We start from the raw sequence: 21,034 nt of genomic DNA, 5'->3' as shown, positions 1-21,034 counted from the left end.
TAAGAAGCCAGTCATGGTCGAGACTCAGGTGTGTGGTGCGGAAACTTCAGTGATAAGAAATTTTAAATGACTGTATCTGCATCATTACCTAGAGAAAGCAATGCTCATGCACATAAACGCAACGAACCCCTCTTCAATTTACACATTTGTATGTATATGTTATGTTTAAATGGAGACAAACGCAATGGTCTCATGTTGAACTTAAAAGATCCAGACTTAAAATTCCAGTTTTGTCTGAAGTTCAAGGACAAAACACGTACATGACACAAACCTTTATTGAACTTAACGTTAATTAATTACTCATTTTTAAATACTCTCGTGATTGCTAGTCCTCTCTTCTTTCTACACATGTGTATTAGTGCTGTATATGCTTTTACATTATTTGATTTCCCTTTTTATAACCCAGTTTCAGCCATAGGTGTGTGTGTGCGCCCTATTCCAACATTGATAATGTATGATATATCCTTTTGGATAACTATTGAGCATTTATTAAAAAAAAGAAAGCTGACGGAGCAGCACAAAATCCACGATGAATGAGATTCTGAAAGCATCAAACTGGTTAATAAATCTGATTACTAAATGACACTAAGAGATGGCGGTTATGAAGTACTCGCTTAGAAAACAGTTATTTATGTTTGCATTCAGCCTCGATGTAGTAAGCAGCACGTTGTTCATCTTTGCCCAAACACAACTTTACAACAAAAAAGAAAATCATCTAGAGTGAGGAGAATATGTAGTAAATTTGCAAAAGTTGTAAAATTATTTCAGAAATTTAAAGTAGCACGGGTAGTAGGATATATACTTCATAAAGGGGCACTAACAGAGTTCAGAGAATACACGACTGGCCCACCAGAGTCGCCCCTCAGATCTGGTTGGTCACACTGCACAGCGCTGTCGAGTGACTCAGACACAGCTGGTTGTCACTGACTGTGTTTGACTCGGTCATGGTGGGTGTGCAGGAGGGGAGTGGACTCACTCCTCCGTACACCTGGCTCCCCCATGGTCTCCACTCTGGCCGGGCCCTCTGGTTGATTGGGCTGTGGTTGACGGCTCCTCCTGCAGGCTGCTTCCCCTCGTATGTCCCCCTCACCAGTCCGTTTAGAGCAGTCGGGGCAGATGTCTGATCCAGGTGCTCGGCTGAGACCAGAGGCTGCCGGTCTTCTTCTTCAGAGATGGCAAACACTGGCACGCTGACGTGATCGCACTCACCTGGGAAATCACGCCTCTTCACGGCCTGGCTGCTCTCGATTTGACACTGGGTGGAGGAGGAAGAACAGGAGCTGGACTCTGATGGGGATCCCTGGGTCTGCGGAACCCTGGAGGCCTTTCCTGGGTCTGTTGTCGCAGGGAGCAGGCCAAAGCAAGGACCTGGGAAGCGCGAGCGCCTCAGGTTGCTGGTGGAGTTGAGACGCCGCTGACGCTGGGCGGGCTGCGTGAGTGGGTAGGAGGCGTTGCTGATGGATGAGTCAGAGATGGTGCTGTTGTCTGCCTTGGCTTCCAAGTGTATCTCAGAGAAGACCTTCCTGCCGTCATCTCCCCTGCAGTCAGTTGTCAAACCAGATTGAGTCTGCAATGAAAACAGTCTTTTTTAGCAGATGTAATTACACTACAGGCTTCTTCCATATAGTATTTAGTGTATCATAAGCCAGTATGCACAGAATTGATTTGTTGAGTATGTAAAACCTGCCTTTAGGCCCCATTCAGACCAGATATTAAAATCTGTCCCTGTTGATATGGAGTGAGACAACAAAAGAGAAGAAATCTTGTGATGATCACTTGATATTGTAGCGCTGGCTACAAATGGCTACAAATGAGCACTGAATAGAGCCGGAGATGCTGTGAAACTGCAGCAGCTCAAAGGACGTCAGCTGAGGAGGCGGACTCTAATCCCGAGGACAGATTTCTTTCATGCACGTTCAGGAATGTGGCCGCATGCATCCTCAAACAACCTACAAATGTGGTTTTCATGCTTGGATGTGAGGACACATCACTTAGGACGGATGTTAATTCCAGGACTGAGCAGGGCCTTGGGGACAAAGTCCTGTGACATGATCCTAAAATGACAGCTCATTTGTTCAAAAAGTGGATTTTGAGACACATTGAGAAGACATGATCAGGCTGTAGTACTGACGCTGTCCACCAGTTTGGTGAAGGGGCTGGTGGAGTTCCAGCTGCACCACTTCTTGTGCAGCTGTGGCAGTGGAGGGAGGAAGTCCTGGAAGGTACGTACGCTCCACGCCCTCGGTCTGGCACAGATGCTACTGTCCTTGGCAGATCTGCCTCCAGCAGGTGAGGGCCAGTCACTCGATGGGCTGGGACAAGTGTCGCTGTGCCTCAGAAACCGCTCCTGCTGGTAAGAGTCACGGAACACAGACAATTAGCATCACCCAGAACCCGTATGAAGAGGGCAAAGCAAGTGGGTTTGATACTTCATTAATGTGCACAACAAACAAACCTGAGCATCTTTGGTTTGTGGACAAAAGACATTTAAGGATGTCATTTTGAGATCATTTGGGAAACACCACTCAACACTATTCTGACTTTGTGGACCAAAGAACGTATCCATTAATTTGGAAAATAGTCAAATTAAACAGTTTTGAAAAAAGAAAACGCAAAATAAATGAATTAAGAAACAGCATAAAAATATCAGACAGTAGCAGTGAATCATTTCCCTTTAAATGTTAATGTAATTGTACAGTGATAGTAGCAGGAAGCAGGCAGAAGGTATCCAGTTTTGTGACTGTAATTGTTGAAGTTGTGCATCACAAGGCACAATGACTAAGACATTACAGAAATGTATATTATATTTTATTTGACCAAATAATCACGGTTAGTAATGTATTACATGCTTCCTAAAAATGCCACTGATTCAGTGCAACATCATAGTCTTCAGGCTGCCCCGCTGCTGGCTGCACCTGCTACCATTTCCACCCACCTCACCGCTGAATTCCTTTGTACTGATCACATTTAATATAAATGAATGGATTAAGCAGAAGGAACTGTACCAATTCATTTGGCCCACTCAGTCATGCAGCCAGCCAGCTGAGCAAATGTGGCTCACCTACCAATCTATGTCCTCATTTATTAGGAAAATTAAAGCACTCGGGGGGAATTGTGGAGGTTTTGGGAGCTGATTCAGTTACATTTGTTGATGTCTGTGCGCAAAGAGTACAACACAAGTACTATTTACACACCGGGCTTTATCCTTCCTGATCAGTCAGCTGCTGTTGGTCAGGGGAAGGAAGGTTTTAGGGGTTGCACCCATCAGACAGAACGGGTGTAGTTAATCCTTCACTAGTAGCTAGCTGTGTCTAGACAAGAATTAGCTCAGGGTTTATACAAAATGTTCTTTTGGTCATTAAAGCCCCACAAATACAAGATTGCAAGATTTGGGTTTGATAAATCAGGTGAAGACAAGGTGTATCATTCTCACCTCGAGGGTCAGCTGGCAAATCCAAGTTTCTGTGTCCATGCAAAATGTGTAAATCATTGTTTACAAGAGTCTGCATCGAGGACACACACAGGCAGACCACACACTGTGTGCCAAAGCGTGCATGACACACAAACACACACAATTAGAGCTGGGAATCTGGCCTTGTTGATAATACTCCATTAGCCCAGGCTGCAAAAAAAAAGGCTTGCCAGTCCTTCAAAAAGCTGCCAGAGCCATTTTATGCCAACTCTTATTCCAAGAGAATACAAAAGAGCGCAAAGAGAAGAATAAGACCATTGCTGCTTCCTCAATGCTCCTCCCATCATTTAATTATCCTCGTTTCCCATTTATGTCCTCGTAGTTTTCATCGCTGTACCATGCGTATGCCAATAAAATGGTGTCAGTCTTTTTGAGAACACTGGGTCAATTCAAAAAGCAACGAATGCCCTGTCACCTCTGATGTTTACTGGTTCAGGGATCATTTCCTCAGAGAGCAGAGATCACCCACACAGAGTTTGACCTTGAAATTAAACAGACACTTTATTCTCCTCCACTTACCTGGACACAGTGTCTGTAAATTTAGCAATTGCATTGTCAACCGTGATCTCAATTATACGTCGGTTCTGACGTGCTAAAACTTGCCAACAAGCGCTTGGTGTCATTAGTTTTGCAGATACTTCGTCATAAACCAAACTACGGAACAAGAATGACCAGAAGGTGGCACTGGATAAAATCCGGGGAGTTTAACAAAGTCATTGCACCACCTGACAACCACGAGTCTCTGCGCTACGTCAAAGCTGCAGTGAGTAAGTCGTTTTTTTAGTTGTTATTTGTGAACGGAAACAATGTGACATTATTTTATGCTGCGTCCTTCATCTGACAACAGGCTCTGTCAAGCAAAACTATCAGCAACAATAACTGACCGATGGGAGAAGAAGCGTCTGAACGAGCAGCTGCTTTGTGCAGGAGAATTCACTGTTTCCACCGGCTCTTAGTAGCGTTTCCACTAGCATAGTACCTGGTACCAGGTACTTTGTTTTAGTACCTGCTCTGGTGAGGTTCCAAGTACTTAGTAGGTACTATGCGTTTTTTGTAGTGGAGATGCAACCTGTGCCGTGCCGTGCCGTGCCATGGCATGGCGAGGTGAGGCGGGACCATAGTGGAAAAGGGCCATTAGAAAATGAAGAATGTAGAATGTCATTAGCAGCTAAAATTCCTTATCAATCAAGTAGATATTATATTATTGTGTCTAATATCATAAGTGTCATTACGGTCTATAACACTGGGGATTACGAATTATGAATATAATACATCCAATAGTTTTGAAGATGCAGTACTAACCAACCAACCCAGCCACACAGCCAGCTGCCAGGTGAGTACTCAAACCAAAATGTTTTCAGTTTAAATGATTTCTTTGTTATGTGGAGCAAAGAAACCAAAGTAGTCATTTAGTAGTTGATTAATCGACTAACTGTTCCAGCCCGACTCATCTGCGTTGCACGTGGAACTGGTTGTTACCGTGTGAGTGGAGAAGGGCAGCCTGCACGAGCTGGGAGCTGAAGTCGCGATGAAAACGTCATCGGCACCGATGTCGAGTTCAGTCAAACCGCTGCAGGAGAGGTCCATCTCTGCATTCTGTGAAATGTCCACAGATGCACTGACTGCAGAGACACAGAGAGAAAAACAAGGCTGTCATCAGAGGCATTGTCAAGTAGGTTTTTTTAAAGAATTAGCAAAAAGAGACAATACAATCTAAACTTTTAAATTTAAAACATTAATATATGTGTATATATATATATATATATATATACATACATATATATACATAAATAAGGCTAGAAATATGTACAGTATGGTAAAATATGTATAATATGAACTTACTGTATTAAATTGTACACTGTGCTGTCATATAAGTCTCTCAAACTCAACATTATAATAAAGCTTGCCATCAAAAGTGAATTTAATCTGATCGTCTATATGTTTGGTATAACCTGGGTTGAGCTTGTATTACTGCACGACAGAATGAACGCTTTAAAGGAAACAACGCGCAGCGTCGGCTAATCTCAACCTGTGCACGTTTTTTTTTCAGGCTGTGTGTTCTGTATGTTTTGGTGTAAACTCCTGACACCATGACTTGAGCACACAGAGAGGGAGACTCTATTCCCCCGTTGTTCCAACTACTCCCAGGCTGCTTTGTGGGTTAAATGCCACAACCCACAAATCTCTCAGCCCGAGTTCAGTCCCACTGAGAGAGTGAGTGAGAGAGAAGGCTTTGGATTGTTCCAGGATCAAGCCCGTGTGCTGCTCTACAACTAATACAATTTTCCTTTCCATTGAAAATCCTATGCTGAGCCCACAGAGAGGGTTCCTCATAAATGGCTTGTTTTTTTGAGTAATAGCTTAAAACCTACTCCTAACACAAAAGCGATTCATCCTTAGACCAGTTAAGAAAGTGCAACACTCAAGAGTAGGGTAAATCTTTCCTAGGAAAACTTCTGCAAGGAAAGAGAGATTTCCTGTTTTCCATCTCCAGAAAAAAAGCATGTGCTATTTAGAAGAAGAGCAGGGAGGTGAGCATAAAGCACAAAGAGAGAGCAGCATCGAGTCGTGCTCGTCAGCAGAAAAGTGTCAGTCCCACACTGAGATTGACAGACATTTCATCTCCCGGCAAACATCCCAGGAATTGAGGAACACTCCTCAAACCCCAGGCTTCAACTTTGTAATGACTGCAGTAAAACTAGCCAGAAAACAAATTAATGGCAGATTTATCTTCCTCAATGTATTTTTATCATTCCTGAAATTATTTAGGAATGAAGTTTAAACCACAAATGGTAAATATGAATGATGTCCAAAGTAGTGTGATGTGACCTTTGTGCTTGCTGCAGTGGCTATTAATGATTTTCTGTCATACATGCAGTACTTTACATTAGATGAACACAATATATGTATATGTGTATATATATACATATACATATATATATGTGTGTGGACATGCAGCGTCCTCCCCACCTGTGTGTGGTGGCCTCGAGTTGTTGTTGGCCTGCTCTGTGCTCGTCTCCAGGCTGGTCTGATTCTCCGCCATCAGTTGGAGCTCACTGACCTCGGCCCCCGTGTTCTGGACGCCCTCTGGCACCTGCAACACAGCACAGGACTGTTCACCTCATCCTGACATCCAAGGCCAAGACATCAAGGTCAGTACATGGTGTGTTTTTCCCTGTAGAGGATTCATGTATGTATGTAAATTATACACAACAGTGACATTTAGTGTTTGAAACAGTTACTGCAAACCCATTTCAAAACAACACTAAAGGGTGAAGTTGACAGAAGTTTCAAAAACACAGAGACTTGCAAGGAGCTGGATGTACAGCATACTTAACTGTCTCACTGTGTGATTGATTTTTTTAATAAAAGAAATACTTCACCCATACCATACTTCATTTAGCTTTATATTACTAGAATAGGGGTAGTATTTTTGAAAAATAGCGCTGCCCAACCTCAGTTTTCTTCCATCTTTTCTTTGTTACGTGTCCACCAGAGACACTCGTTCCTGTTAGCATAACTGTTAGCAAAGGTGGTGGACACTTTCTGGGAAATAATTCCTTTTTTTTGTTACGTGTCCACCAGAGACACTTGTTCCTGTTAGCATAACTGTTAGCAAAGATGGTGGACACTGTCTGGGAAATAATTCCTTTTTTTTGTTACGTGCCCACCAGTGACACTTGGTCCGAGGCTTAAAACTGCAACGCTAATTCCGCACTTTTTAGACCCACTCGTAGGGGGACGGGACCTCATTCCCAGAATGTAAACGGTGTCTGCCATCTTTGCTAACAGTTACGCTAACAGCACCAAGTGTCTCTGGTGGGCACGTAGCAAAGACAAGAAGGAAGATATTTCTCAACTCAGGGGAAACTGAGGTTGGGAAGCACAATTTACTTTAAATTGTAATTTAAAAACACTACCCCTATTCTAGTAATACAAAGCTAAATGCAAATCGGTGAAGTATTCCTTTAACATGGAACCTATTTAGTTTTCTTTCTTTTATCTAACAGACATATATAAAAACATAATATACAGTATTTTAAATATCCACTGACAACATGTATGAGACTGAAGGTTTCTGTTTTCCCTGTCTGATTTCCCGTTTGAAAAAACCTCTGCTTTCTTCACTGCAGATTCTTAACTTTCTTTTCATCTGGTCGAGACATATTTTAGAGAGGTTAGAAGGCTTTTTTTTTTATTAATGTTTCGGCATTTCTAACCCAGGGCTGAAGCTTGCGTGTTTGGCCCGGATGTCAAAGTGCTAAGAGCTGCATTACTGGGTTGGTGGCAATAGGGGGAGCTAAAGACACATTCTGTGTCCCGCAATTACAACAATTAAATTGTTAATTAACTAGCTGTGATATCATGTTTCCTTAATCTCTAATCATTTTATAAGTCTTAATTTTATTGCCTAATACAATATATTTCTTACATATAGCCCCTGTTGGGAGTTTATTGGGGACATAAACAGGAGGCAACTTCGCAGTTTGTGATGCTGCTGAATTGTATCGCATTAAACCGACCAGGTGTTTCCATGTTTTCTCCACACAGACGTCTCTCTGCATGAAGCAGAGATTTGCCTCGAATGACAAAAATGTTCCATCAGACGTCATGATGTAAATCATCTCCCGTGTCATCATGAGGTAGGTCTATTTTTGTTTTATGTGACCTGATGTGAACCCGGTGTGTCTGTGTGAAGAGTGGGACTGGCTGACCGAGAGCAGTGGACAGCGCTGGCCTGAGCCGCAAAGAATATTAAAAGAAATGTCTAAGTGATCCCAGATAAAAACTGTGTCTTCGAAGGAATGTCTGACAAATAAGGCAATAAGGAGAAGAAGAAGACAGGTACAGAACTTGTAGAGATGGCAGAGATTGAGAGAAATGGGGCGAGAGGCCGCACAGGAGTGTGTCTGTACCTCAGAGTTGCTGGAAGCGCAGGAGTTGGCTCTTTTTGGGCACAGCTTGGGTCTGGAAAACATGAAACACCATGGCAATTCAGTTTGTAAGCACAAACATATCTAAAAGCCAGCTTTTAGAAATGTACACAGTTTTGGTAGGGCTGTGGTATAAATGAACACTGTCCCACACAACGGAACTAAACCAGGATCTTTCTGACGCAGCAACAGTGTATAATAGCTCCAACATACCTGTGGCTATTCACCGCTCAATAGTTGCTCTGTTGTGGTGTGGGGTGATGGAGCAAGATGCACCGCAATCTTGCATTCACACAAATGTCATGACTCCAGCAGTTCATGTCGTGCTTGTTACTGAGATGTCATTTCTCGGGACGCACGGCTGTTACTGCGACATCATTCCAGTCATATTTTCAGAAAACACTATGGCTGATCCAGAAAGCGGTCATAATACGCATTGATTTACTTTCATTCTGCCACTTACAGCTTCTCAAGAGGGACACAGAAGGCCAACGATAACAGATTATTTCACTTATGTGAAGATTAAACCCACTTAGTTGGATATCTAACATCTGTGTCAGTTTAGTCCGAGTCCATATGAACCAATGAAGCATGCAGAAATACGTGAGCAATTTCCTTCTTGTTAAAAACGATTCTTACAGCTGAGTGAGTTCATTACTCGCCACCAGTCAACTGGCTGCAGCTCCTTCTGTGACTCTCATCCACCTCTGGCTGTTTTCTGACCAGCGGGGACTCTCGGAGTTAATCTCACTGCTGGTTTAAACCTCTGTAAGATCTCGGCCAGCTCTCCAGGCTAGCTGTTTTCCAGTGATTCCTGTAACCTCATTTAAAATTAATAGGGAACAACTGAATGTGAAAACGGAGGGTGCTCACGGGCTTGACATTTCATGGTATTGAATTTCCTGGCTTCTGAATGACTCGTGTTGTTGTTCTTGATAATTACACTTTCATTTTTATTGAACATGTGTTTACAATTTCTCTGTCATTAATAGTTGGGGACTGTGGTGTTGGATCTGGATCTGACAGAGTAGGAGACATTGAGCTGCATTTGAAATGCAATCTAATTATTTAGATTATGTGTAGATTGGCAGTTGGAAATCTAAATCTCCCTGGATCCTGGACTTATGGACCTGTAAGGGTACAGGTGGAGAGCAGATAATATTACCAAACGTCAAACGTTAACCCTCACTATGAATCCATTGTCCCCTGGGATAGAGAAGGGAATAGCTTGTAAATTACACCCTTTGATTGTCTGACAATGCTGTCCGTACCAAACTCCCGTTGACGTTTATTTCTCCCCGTTGTCCCCTTTTGCCCATTTCTCCACCCATTCACTTTCATGGAGCCTCCGTGTTTTGTGTGTGCGCTGGAATTAATGCCAGGTGTTGTACCTTGAATGCCCTGCCGTATATGGTAAAAAAAAATGCTCCACATCAAGGACGCCGCACAGTTGCAGCCAAACCCAGGTAATCACTAAGGGGTCACCACATCAGGGACATCCAGCCGAGTCAACATAACAAAAGGAGTGATTGTCCATGTACGAATACATGCATCTGTGTGCGTTTCCTGTTAGACCAACCCATTTTCATTCATGAGAAATCAAAATCAACAATCAACCGAGGACGTACTTTTGTTGTTTCTGCTGCTGATGGGCAAACAAAGCAGCAGTGGTTTTATTAGAGAAAACTAGATACTGAACATGTCTCAACAAGTCTACAGCAGTTGGTTCGCTGTTTGGGACAAATAGATTTTTTTAGGGTTAAGGTGAAAAGTAACACAATTGAGAGTAGGGACGCACCAATTCAATACTTGCTATTAGACGTCAGAAAAAGAAAAAAGAGAAATCTGATGTGATTAAAGGAATACTTCACCCATTTGCATTTAGCTTTGTATTACTAGAATAGGGGTAGTATTTTTGAAAAACTGTGCTTTCCAACCTCAGTTTCCCCTGAGTCGAGAAATATCTTAATTCTTTTTTGTTACATGTCCACCAGTGATACTTGGTGCTGTTAGTGTAACTGTTAGCAAAGATGGTTGACATTGTTTACATTCTGGGAATGAGGTCCCGCCCCCCTACGAGTCTTGGTCTGAGCCGTGTGATTTATGTTGAAAGTAAACCACAGTGTTCACAATTTAATCCTACTTTGACTTACTCGCATGCTAACTTTTGATAATAATCAAGTAAGGTTGATGAGGTTATTTTTGAATACTTGGAAGAATCTTTTTCAAATTTGGCACAAATTCATGTTACTAGGACCTCAAGAAGAACATTTTTTTTTTATGGCCACTATTTCTTGGCCATTTTGGCCAAGAAATCCTATGTAGACCATGATCCAATACTTTTTTATTAGATTTCCTCAAACTCGTTTCTACATAAGAGTCCAAACATTTATAGACTGCATCTTCAGTGATTGGCAAATGCAGATAACCATTATTCTAATTTAGGTTTAGGTTTTTAAGCCTCTACCTCTACCATTTTTTTTCTTGGATTATCCTCTGGAGACGTGAATGTCTTCAAAAACGTGATTCTAGTCGAGTACTTATGTAAATGTGAACTGGTCAGGCTTCCACAGTGGCCAAAAACCTTTTACCCTTGTTTACAAGGAGCAACGTATGCTCATAAAAATGTCCACAATTGACTTTCTCTTGAGGTCAATTTCTGTAGTTTAATCCCACATTTAAGCTTGAACCTGGCAATGTTGTTGCTATTCATTAATGGCAAACAACTTTGTTGTTTTACGCTGATTGTTGTCCTTGACTTGGATTGCCTGTGTAATTTTTTTGTGTTTGATTTCTGAACAAAGTGAACGGATTTCTGTTACCTGAAAATGATGCAGAGGGCACTTGTGAGTATCATGGCAAAGAATGCAGCTCCACTCACAGCAGCCAGCAGAGAGTCCACCTTGCTGGCTGTGGGAGTGGAGACACGATGATCCCCCCCTGGCTCAGTCAGGTTGTGGTAATGGAAGAGAAGAGCAAAGCCGCGGCCCCAGTGTGTGGTGGTGATGAGCTCCATGATGACCTCCACCATCTCCTGCCTGGAGCCAAAAACTAGCTGGCTGGCGGGAGGGCGGTTGGAGCCACAGAACCTGGAAGAGAAGGTGATGAGGTCTGAGATGTAGAGGACATCATGAGGGCAGGCGTCTAGCACTGGCTGCTGGGTTTCAGGGCTCACAGCTGGCGTGTCAGTAGTGTGTAGTGAGTGAACTGTAGTCCCGTCCACAAGTGTACTTGGATTAGAACTTGGATTGAGGTCTCCCTTGAGGTGAGACAAGGAGGCAGAGTTGACGGTTTTGTCTCTTGAAGGTACAACACCAGGTAAAAGGAGGAGAGAGGAAGAAGGTGACAAAGGTAGGCCAGTAGAGGCATTTGCAGATCTTTTGGCAGAGTTTGAAACTTTGGTAATTTCCATCTTTGTGGACTGTTCCTGGACCACAACCTGCTTGACCTCACCATCTTGGGAGGACTGTTGAGTCTTTGCAACATCTCTGACGTTCAGAAGCAAAGGATCTTTTGCTGCTGACAAAATGTCATCTGTTGCCAAGCTGCCCGGGGTGAAAGTCACCTCTTCGTCTGCCTCTTCCTCCTCGAAATTAAAAACAGCTGAGTTTTGTGCTTCAAAGTCTTGGCTTTCAAACACATCAAAATCAAATATCTCCAGAATGAGCTGGTAATCGACAGGCACGATGAACAGCCAAACACAGTGTGTTCCAGAAGAGTAGTTGTAAGGGAACCCGGGGGACAGAATGAGACCTTGGACGTCCACCACATCCACCTTGGCACCACAGTCAAAGTACACCTGCAATATGAACAACACTGAGTTACTGCGTCACAAATCTAAATCAGATTTTTAAGACCGGCAACTACCAGAGGGAATCATGCATTGTAATCTAGTTATTTCATGATATCCTTTCTCAGAGTGGCAATTAACAACATGAGTCATGCAGTTCAACAGGTTGAACACAGAAAGCACCGCCAAGGTGAGAACTTTTGATTCACACCAGTGCCACTCTAACCAGTATTTATGACTTTGTCTTTGGCATCTTGTTTGAAGGAGTTGTGGTGGTGTTAAAGGAGTTGTGGTGGTATTATATTACACGCCGCCTAATTTCTGAGATGAATCGTGTAGTCAAATAAAGGCCACTAAGTGAGTTTGTTTTCCACGACAGAAGTAACAACAACCCCAGCAGCTATCGGCAAAACATACCTTCACGTTGTGCTTGCACTTCTCATTGACATAAACCAGCTTGAAACTGAACTGTTCAACCCTGCTGTTCTGCCTCCATATCAAAGCCTGTGTGTTGCCTCTGTTGGGTAACCCTAAGGAAGGTATTTCTTCAAAACATGCTGGCTATAATTCTTCCCAGGTGTGTGGGGATGTAAGGAGGACTCAGGTCCTAAGCAGCGGCAGATGTGTGGCTGGGTCAGGAGGCTGATGACCAGACCTTTGTAGGGGGCCAAAGTGTTTATGAGCTTTCCTGTTGGACCCAGACTGGCAGAGCCCCATACCAAACAGGTAACACACCAACACCCGTGGGCAACACTTGTGGTCTGAACTGGGCTAAAAGCACTGTAGATCACTTTGAGAATGCAGAAAGCTTAAGTCTAAGGAGCAAGACGGAGACTCTGATTGCCCTATGGACCAGAAATATATGCCCATCTGAATGTGTTTATCAAAGGCCTTCCTCAGTACATATATCTACACATAATTGATGAAATCATAATCATGAAACGGGAGAGAGAAGTCATCACAGTTTAACCAATACAAACATCCTCAGATCAGATTTGTCACTTCAGGGTGCGTTCCTCGAGCTGGATATATATCCTATATTTGGCCATGTGACATGAGTGAGAACAGCCATATAGGAACAGACGCCATGCCGCATTTTGCTCATACATATACGCCAAGTGTTGTTGTCATCAATCTGCACCAGCTGAAAAGCCAAGATGGAGGAGGGTGCTGTCCTCATCCACCAATCTGCAGTGCGAGCTTCCATTTCTGACCTATTTCTGACTTCAGTATCGAGTGGTCTCACAAAATGACATTTTGTTAATGTTGCATGCAAAAAAAGGTCACATTTCCTATTAACTTGAAAGTGGCGAACACTTTCATGTTAATAGGAAATGTGACCTTTTAATGACACTTTTGATCTCAGTGAGTTTTAGTCCTGGTTAAATACATAAAACCAGAACGTCCCTTGTTGTTATGAATGTGAACTGTCAAATCTAATCTGCAATCAATCAAATGTGAAGCAGATTTGAACAATAATATGGCTCCCTGCGTGTGTGCTGGGTTCACTCACTGTCTCAGGTCAGGTCAGGTCGTTGCACCTGTAGCATCCACTATGTTCATTTTCTCATTACTTTCGATTAAATTGGATTATTTTCCAATTATACATCACGTGACATATTACACTTGCAATGCTCGTCCACTTCCCTCTAGTGAAGAATTACACAGGAACAGGTCAAATGCCATTCCTGTTGAGCTGAGGTTACGACAGAGTGAGCTGTTTTGGGGTTTGTTTGCACTGTTTTGGAGTAAGGTTGCGCAATAAGTGGGGCCACTTCACAATACAGGGGCATAACAGGGGGAACAGAAGGACAGCATGTCCCCTTTTTTGGCAAAAACACCAGTCACGAGTGAAGGTATGTTTGGTAATTCATTGTTGCTGTTCTGCTTCCACTTCCTCTTATGATTCACTCACCCTAAAATGGTGTGGTATTGTGTTAATCTGTAAAAAAAATATACAAAATTGGATTAATACTCAATTGAAATGAATAGTAGTATCCTATATCTGATGAAACTGTGTCATGGATGGAGGCTGTGTCATCTCTCCCATTGAGATGAGGCAGCTGGGAGGTCCCCTGCACCCAGAGCTGTGCATGCTACGCTACACATTAAAGGGCCCCCAAAGTGCCACAGTGTCGAATGGAAATAGGACATTCTTATAATGCCAAACGTCTCAGTTGTGTTTCATCACAGGCCGCTCCACTGGCGGGCCGCTAATTATTTAAGGACATACTTTTCTCATGGTTAAACAATGGGCTTCCGCGCCGTTTTAGTCAGCCACTCCACAAGCAGGGAGGGTGGATGATATTTTAATGAAGTGATGCTAATAAGTAAAGTTTACATAAGAGTTGGCTGGTTATTGTGCCCCAGTTGTGCCACCGACAGAGGCGACCCTGCTCAAAGGTACATCAAGTGAGCTTATAATTGCCTAAAATGACTTGTTCAGTGAAACATCAGAGCAGCTCCTGTCATTACCGAGAGGCCCTTAACAATTCGTATTGTTCTATTGTTTTCACTTTGCATTAGAACATCTTTTTTTAAAGACAAGAAAATATGTTTCAATCACATTCCAAGATGGTATTCATGGCCGTCTCTACAATCTTCCATTATGTAATTTAACAGCAAATATTATTCAAAATATAAACAATTAAACCACAATTATTTCAGGTCAGTGTACTTGAGCATTAAACTAAAATATTAAAAACACAATCATTTGACAGAACATGTCTGCAGTCTGATGTAACCGTTCACCCTAAAGTGGCCTTTTTTTTTTGTAAACTGACAACACCACTGTGAAAACTCTGCAGCATGAGCAGGTTTTCTGCTGAAGTACCACACACACACGGTGCCTCTCATACACAAACAGCTCTGGACTGGCTCATAAACAGGCAGGCGGGCCCCTAAAAAGGGGCAGGAATCCTCACCAGCCCTGTTTACTGGAGGAGAAAAGTGACACTGCTTCACAGGCTTGGGCAGCAGCAGCAGCAGCAGCAGTAGTTCACTCATGATGCAAAACAATCACACTCCATCTTTCAGGTCAAGACCCACATAACCGTTTTAAAACGTGACTCTCAGTTAATTTCCAGTTTTAAAACCGACTGATTTGATTTCAGGTGTCGAATCAATATTCAAAATTAAACGTTACACATCCATAAAATGAGCTGAAGTGCTTGAGCTCTTTGAGTGCAACAAGCTCAGGAGGGACACTAATTCAATTAGAATAAGAAAAAGTGCGACAAATGTGTTATTTCATGTGATACAAAGTAATGCAAAAGAGTGCAGGCAGACACAAGAATACAGGAAAGATTAGGAAGTGCTGATCTCTTTCAGAGTTAAACCGACTTTAGAAATACATTGACTTCCCATATTATGTTATTTATATGAGGGATATGGAGTTCAAAGGAAGTGGAGTAGACCTGTGTGGATTGACCAAAGGCAGCTGCAACTCAATCTTTGCATGATGACCCATTTGCGTTTTTGTATTTTATACAGCTCCCTCCAATGGCACAGCGAGACAAGAAGCTCCTTGACGTCATTCTCCACAGCTGTGAAAAGGCACTGATACTCGATTCCACGCCTTATCTCTACACTGATATCAATGCCTCTCCGGGTGGGCTCATGTCACTGGCTGCACGTTTAAGCCAGGAGGAGTTTTCTAACAACTGGTGTGGCAGCCTGACTAAGCCCAGGTACGTCTAGGGTCACCCCACCCCCTCGCTGGCCGCTGTGCCGCTTGCTCGGCACATTTTCACCACCGTGTGCATCGTGAGTGACTTTTTGTGAAAGCCCGAGTCTGTTCGAGGAACATTTTTATTTACAGCAGTGAAGCCCGCATGAAAACACAGAACACAGGAAATTGTTATCGCTTTGGTCCTAAAACTCGCACAGATATGTTACTGGGTGGGCACAGAAAACGAGCAGATGCAGACTCTCTCTTCCATGTTTGTGGTGTAAAACCTATTAACATATTTCCTCTAAAAAGAGCTGCTGTTGCTGTGGTAGCTGTTTAAGCAGGCATGTGGAATGACCTTATCTTCAGGGTGGTTTCAACCACTGGTGAAATCATTTCCAGATTTCGGAATGTGGTCCAGTGAATGCATCCATGATAATTAGTCTTTGGGCAGCACCTCAATGAGAAGCCCCATCATGTAGACTGGGATGCACTGTACTGACAGTAAATCTGCGATTAATCTAAATGGTCCAAACATATAAGATAACATTTCCATGTGCAACCACAGGAGCAAAATTCACAGTTAATCACAGTTAATTCTCTTTTTTCATCCGCAAAAGACTCAATATTCTGATTTTTAGTCAGTCTCTCAGTTTCCTTTCTCTTGTATTCACAACATAGTTAAATCATTTGCATGCACTCAGTCACTACACGTCACTTTTGACTGCCATGTTTGTTAGGGTTAGGAAACTGTTGCAACTTGCAGAAAAGGGCTGAAAGGGCAGGATTCTGGGAAATAGTTGTTAACTGTAAAAAAAGAAGCTGTTAAGACGAGTGGGTATTTACTCTTGGAAAAAAAAAAACATGCTGAGCAGTGTGACTCAAATGTAGTGGGAACATGTGAGTTACCAACTCGCAGCGATTATGATCTTGACAGAAAAAAAATGACCTCTATTGCGGTTTTCTTCCACATGGAGTTTATTATCGTAAAAGAGAAGGTGCAACTTATATTGGACTTTCTCACTATGGAGAATACACACAGAAACCAATGTTATTCATACCAATATTTTAAAGAGTTTTCTTTTTATACTACATAGTATTTGTTTGCTCTCGCTCCATCTCTGGCTCTACCATCCCACCTCTCCCCCATACTGTATGTTGATCTGTTGACAGGCGGTGTATATCTGTTGTGAGATAACTCATGGGAGGAATAAGTGAATTCACAGTTCAGTGGGGTCCTACAACTCTTCAATTAGAGATGAATGTCCCCCTCTCTCCAGCCCAAATAAACCCTTGCGAAAAGACCAAGCGGAGCAACAAAACAAGGCTCAAATTCACTTGTCCACAGTGCTGAATTGTGGACCAACAGACTTGGATGCCTCCCATTTTTTCTGAGGGGGGATAGAATAAATTCCAAGCTTGTTTATGCTGTTCCAAAAATCAACTTAATACAAACGGGGAGCGGAGGACAAAGCCATCATTTACCGTGCCCCCTCAGGCAGATAATTGCAAAGATAGTGAGCACCCTATGCACACAGGAACTAAAGCTGTGGAGGCCGACAATTCAATATACCAAGGCCTTTTGTTATTTAGTTCTAAGAATTGTGCTGCTGAGCTGTCACTGTAGATCAGCGGAAGAGGACGGCTCTTGACAGGTGGAAGCCACAGAGCTTCTCCTCAAAGCAAACGCTGTCTGGATGACCTGCAGGAGATCAGAGCCAAAACCTAAGGCTAATCACTTTATGTTATGACACCAGTCAGTGTCTCACATGGGGCGGAAACAACCCAATGTTGCATCCCATAAATCAAAAAAAGGAAGAATGTGTGGTCAGAGAACTGGGTGGGTGATGCAATTTACTGTTTGGGTAGTTGGATACAATGACTCTATGATGAAATTTGGCAGGAAAACAGATACTAGAAAGTACAACAGAAAGTGCCCATCATTGTCATTTTGACACAAGTCCATTTCCAATACAAGAATAATATACAGTGCAGTTTTTCCTGAGCAATGACATGGTCCACCCCGCCTCTGTCTGACGGAACAGTTCTGTTTGGTAAAGTATGGTGTGTACTTTTGGGTGTTTCCTATTAGGACTATTACCAAATAACCAGTCCCAACCATTCCATTTTTGGCACATGTTTACCAGTAAACATGAACTGACAAGTCCTCTCATCCTTAGTCGTAGTTATTTTACTGATGCAGGCATTTACATCATCCAAATTATATAATGACCATGTCAGGTTATGGCGTCAAAACAAGAGAGGACACAACCAAGAGCCACCATGGACAGCAGTGAACCTGACCTGAGCTCTGACTCCACCACAGGATACGTCAAAACATGTCCAACATGAATGACAGCCTCACTGAAGGTGAAACCTCACCAAGTAGAAATCCCTGACTGTTTGTGTTTATGTTAGTCTGAGCAAACTCGATCACCTTGCATGCCAAGAGTGAAAGCTCAGGAATTACCCACGGTGAGTGTGAGAAGTGCAACATGAGGTTAATATGCTCTCAATGTGGTTCTCATTTCAGCAGTTTGGACTCTGCATGCCATTCTCTAACTCTGTGAAGTGCATAACATCAAAACATGCCTGTGCCACCAAAACATCCATTTGAAGGGCCCAGAGGATATACTGCTCCAGTCCCCCAGCTTTGAAATATAGCCTTAAACTTTCATAATTGTGTTGTGAATGGCAAGGGTGCAAGAAAGTATGGCTGGGGCTGAAGTTTTGTTTTTCTACACTTGACATATTTTTGGCTGAGAAATAAATGTTGTGTATATTTCATAAAACAAACAATATGAGACTGAATCACTTTCAGTCAATTTAGGGCAACAGTAGTGTGTACGCTGAACGACGCGGATTTGCTGGCTATATTTTATGGACACATTACAACTATATGACAATTTTGACAAACAATTCATTTAACGTAGTTTGTTAACTACACAGCAGTCGCAGTTTAAGAGGCAGCAGAAACCCGGCGCTTCAGATGGTACTGTCTCAAGTCCTAAACACAACGTGCGCGAAACCCCAGGTAAAAAATGTACATTTCGAAATAGCATCGCAAAATAACACACTTTTCGAAAGTGAAATACATAAGCGTTGACGTTTTTCGAAGAAGGGCAGTTCTCTGTAATAATCGGCGTGCGTGTTACCCAACAAAAACACATTCACAGTGTTTAAAACCAAACTTAAAGAAGCTGCCTTACACTTCGTATCGCTTCTAGCTACAGCCTACTACGGTGCACTGTTGTGATAGTACAAAACTCTGCTCGAGGAGACGAGCTGAATTTGTTTTTCAAATGTAGCTGATAAAAGTCTTCTTTTGTCTACCAGATATATGCCGAAGTAAACACTGGCACACAGCTTGTCTTAAAGTAACACGCTGCAAATTGCGCGTGATAATTAAATTTGCAGAGAAGCAAACAACTGTTGAATAACAGAATTTGCGAACGGAGTTCGACGATTGATTCTCTACATGAAAGTGAGCCCAGTGCTCAGAGGTAAAAGTTAGTCAATTATTATTTTTTTTCTCTGTGACCAAATGTCAACTTACCTTCTGGGCAACGCATCCCATCACGAAGAGTAGATATGTTGTCACAAAAACGTGCGGCCCAGGCGACGTGACACAACTCATTTTCCACTGATTGATCCTTTTTTGTTGTTGCTGCGACGCACAGTGAACCGTGTCCTCTGCTTCCCTCTCATTCACCTGAAGTGAAGGGTGCGCGCTTCCATCGTTCATAGGCGAACTCGAACACAGGACCAGACCCCCAACTGACAACTCCACTCCTCACCCTGATCCCAAATAACACATTCATGTCATTTATTTTTATTTATTTATTTATTTACTTATCAACACACGCAGCACATGTGTCTTTCACTTTTTCAAAATGTTATTGCCACTTTCATTTCGTGTTATCACAAATAATTACCACAAAAACAGTAGAATTTTGATGAATTAACCCATAAGACTTCCCTCTACATCTTGACTTGTTCCTAGGGGCAAAAAATGTCACCTTCCCCCAAAACAGCTGTAAAAATACTATATATTAATATTGTTTTCCACTTTAAACAAGTCAATATTTTAAAACTACTTCAGCCTGAAATATACATGTCAAATATTAAATATTTTTTGGGGATTTTAACCCTTTAAAGGCCAATATGTTTACACAACTCCATTGTTTTTCTATATAAAAAACCCTACCATAAATTCAATAAAATACATTTCAAGGAGTATTTGGTTGTTATTATTAGGCTGCCACTGACTATAGACTATAGACATCAATTCGACCACTGCTCTGAAAATGGCTGACAGCCAATGAGTTAAGATGGCTCAATGATTGGCAGCAACATTGATTTTGATGCATTGTTTTTTGTTTTTAATTTTTCTTTTTCTTTTACTACTTTTGGTCCCACGTTTACTTTATGTTAAGATTTCATCTTGGACCACTAGTATTAAATTTAAAATGAACTGGTGTTAAATTTAAAATGAACTAGGGTTAAATTTAAATGAACCCTTAATAGTCCCTAGGAACTCCTAGGCACACATTAACTTACATTTAGTCATTTGACATAGACTTTTATCCAAAGCAATTTACAAATGATTATCATATTAAGGTTCCAATGTTTTACAAAAGAAGATACATGGAAATGGATCAAAACAGAGACTATTTGGTGCACAGGAGACATTTAACCCCACAGAAGACTGTCAATGTTGTTCTGATGGTTCGGTGGTTTTGGTGTTTCGAAAAACAAAACAATTATGGTGAAAATTGATGGATACATTTGTTTTTCAGCCCTATTATTTTGTCACACAGTTGTTCTTAATATAACCACTAAGTGGCGCCAAAGTACGACAGTTTGGATCCCCACACTGTCTCACTGCTTTATTATCTTCTACGAAATGGGGCGTTATTCAGAGGTTGGTTCGACAAGAATCCCAGTTTAACTTTTTCATTTTAATGTCGTTACATTAGGTTGCGGCATGGGAAATTATGTACATATTATACTGATCCATGTAGAGAGTGAAGTCTCTTAAAGTGGCACTAGCAGGTGGAAAAGGTTCTTTGAACCATTGATTGGAATCTAACAGATTCTACAAGTTCTCCCTTTCATCTTTACACATTCATTTTGAAATACTTATATTAAATAACACAATGTTAACA

At 42.0% G+C, this 21,034-nt stretch overlaps 1 protein-coding gene across 1 annotated transcript; it reads right to left on the bottom strand.

Annotated features, from left to right (window-relative positions):
• Positions 1-257: 257 nt before the first annotated feature.
• On the bottom strand, positions 258-19,611 carry si:dkey-112e17.1. The gene is made up of 7 exons (XM_044025944.1): positions 19,423-19,611; positions 11,229-12,205; positions 8,389-8,440; positions 6,443-6,566; positions 4,952-5,094; positions 2,132-2,347; positions 258-1,567 (listed from the first exon to the last, which is right to left on the bottom strand). Exons 1-7 carry the CDS (start codon positions 19,609-19,611, stop codon positions 863-865), a joined length of 2,406 nt encoding a protein of 801 aa, XP_043881879.1. The 3' UTR covers positions 258-862.
• Positions 19,612-21,034: the final 1,423 nt, after the last annotated feature.

This window comes from Solea senegalensis, linkage group LG5 (genome assembly GCF_019176455.1).
Source record: "Solea senegalensis isolate Sse05_10M linkage group LG5, IFAPA_SoseM_1, whole genome shotgun sequence".
NCBI lineage: Eukaryota > Metazoa > Chordata > Actinopteri > Pleuronectiformes > Soleidae > Solea > Solea senegalensis.
The sequence above is the reverse complement of the archived record's forward strand: the minus strand, read 5'-3'. Positions and strand labels throughout refer to the sequence as shown.

What these genes read in the sequence shown, in the direction of transcription:
- si:dkey-112e17.1 (XM_044025944.1), bottom strand. Translation starts at nt 19,611, where the DNA reads ATGAACGATGGAAGCGCGCACCCTTCACTTCAGGTGAATGAGAGGGAA. An exon ending in GCCCTCTGCATCATTTTCAG is followed by an intron (nt 8,441 to 11,228) that starts GTAACAGAAATC and finishes CATGTTTTCCAG; the next exon opens with ACCCAAGCTGTGCCCAAAAA. An exon ending in CTCGAGGCCACCACACACAG is followed by an intron (nt 5,095 to 6,442) that starts GTGGGGAGGACG and finishes GTGTCTCTGCAG; the next exon opens with TCAGTGCATCTGTGGACATT.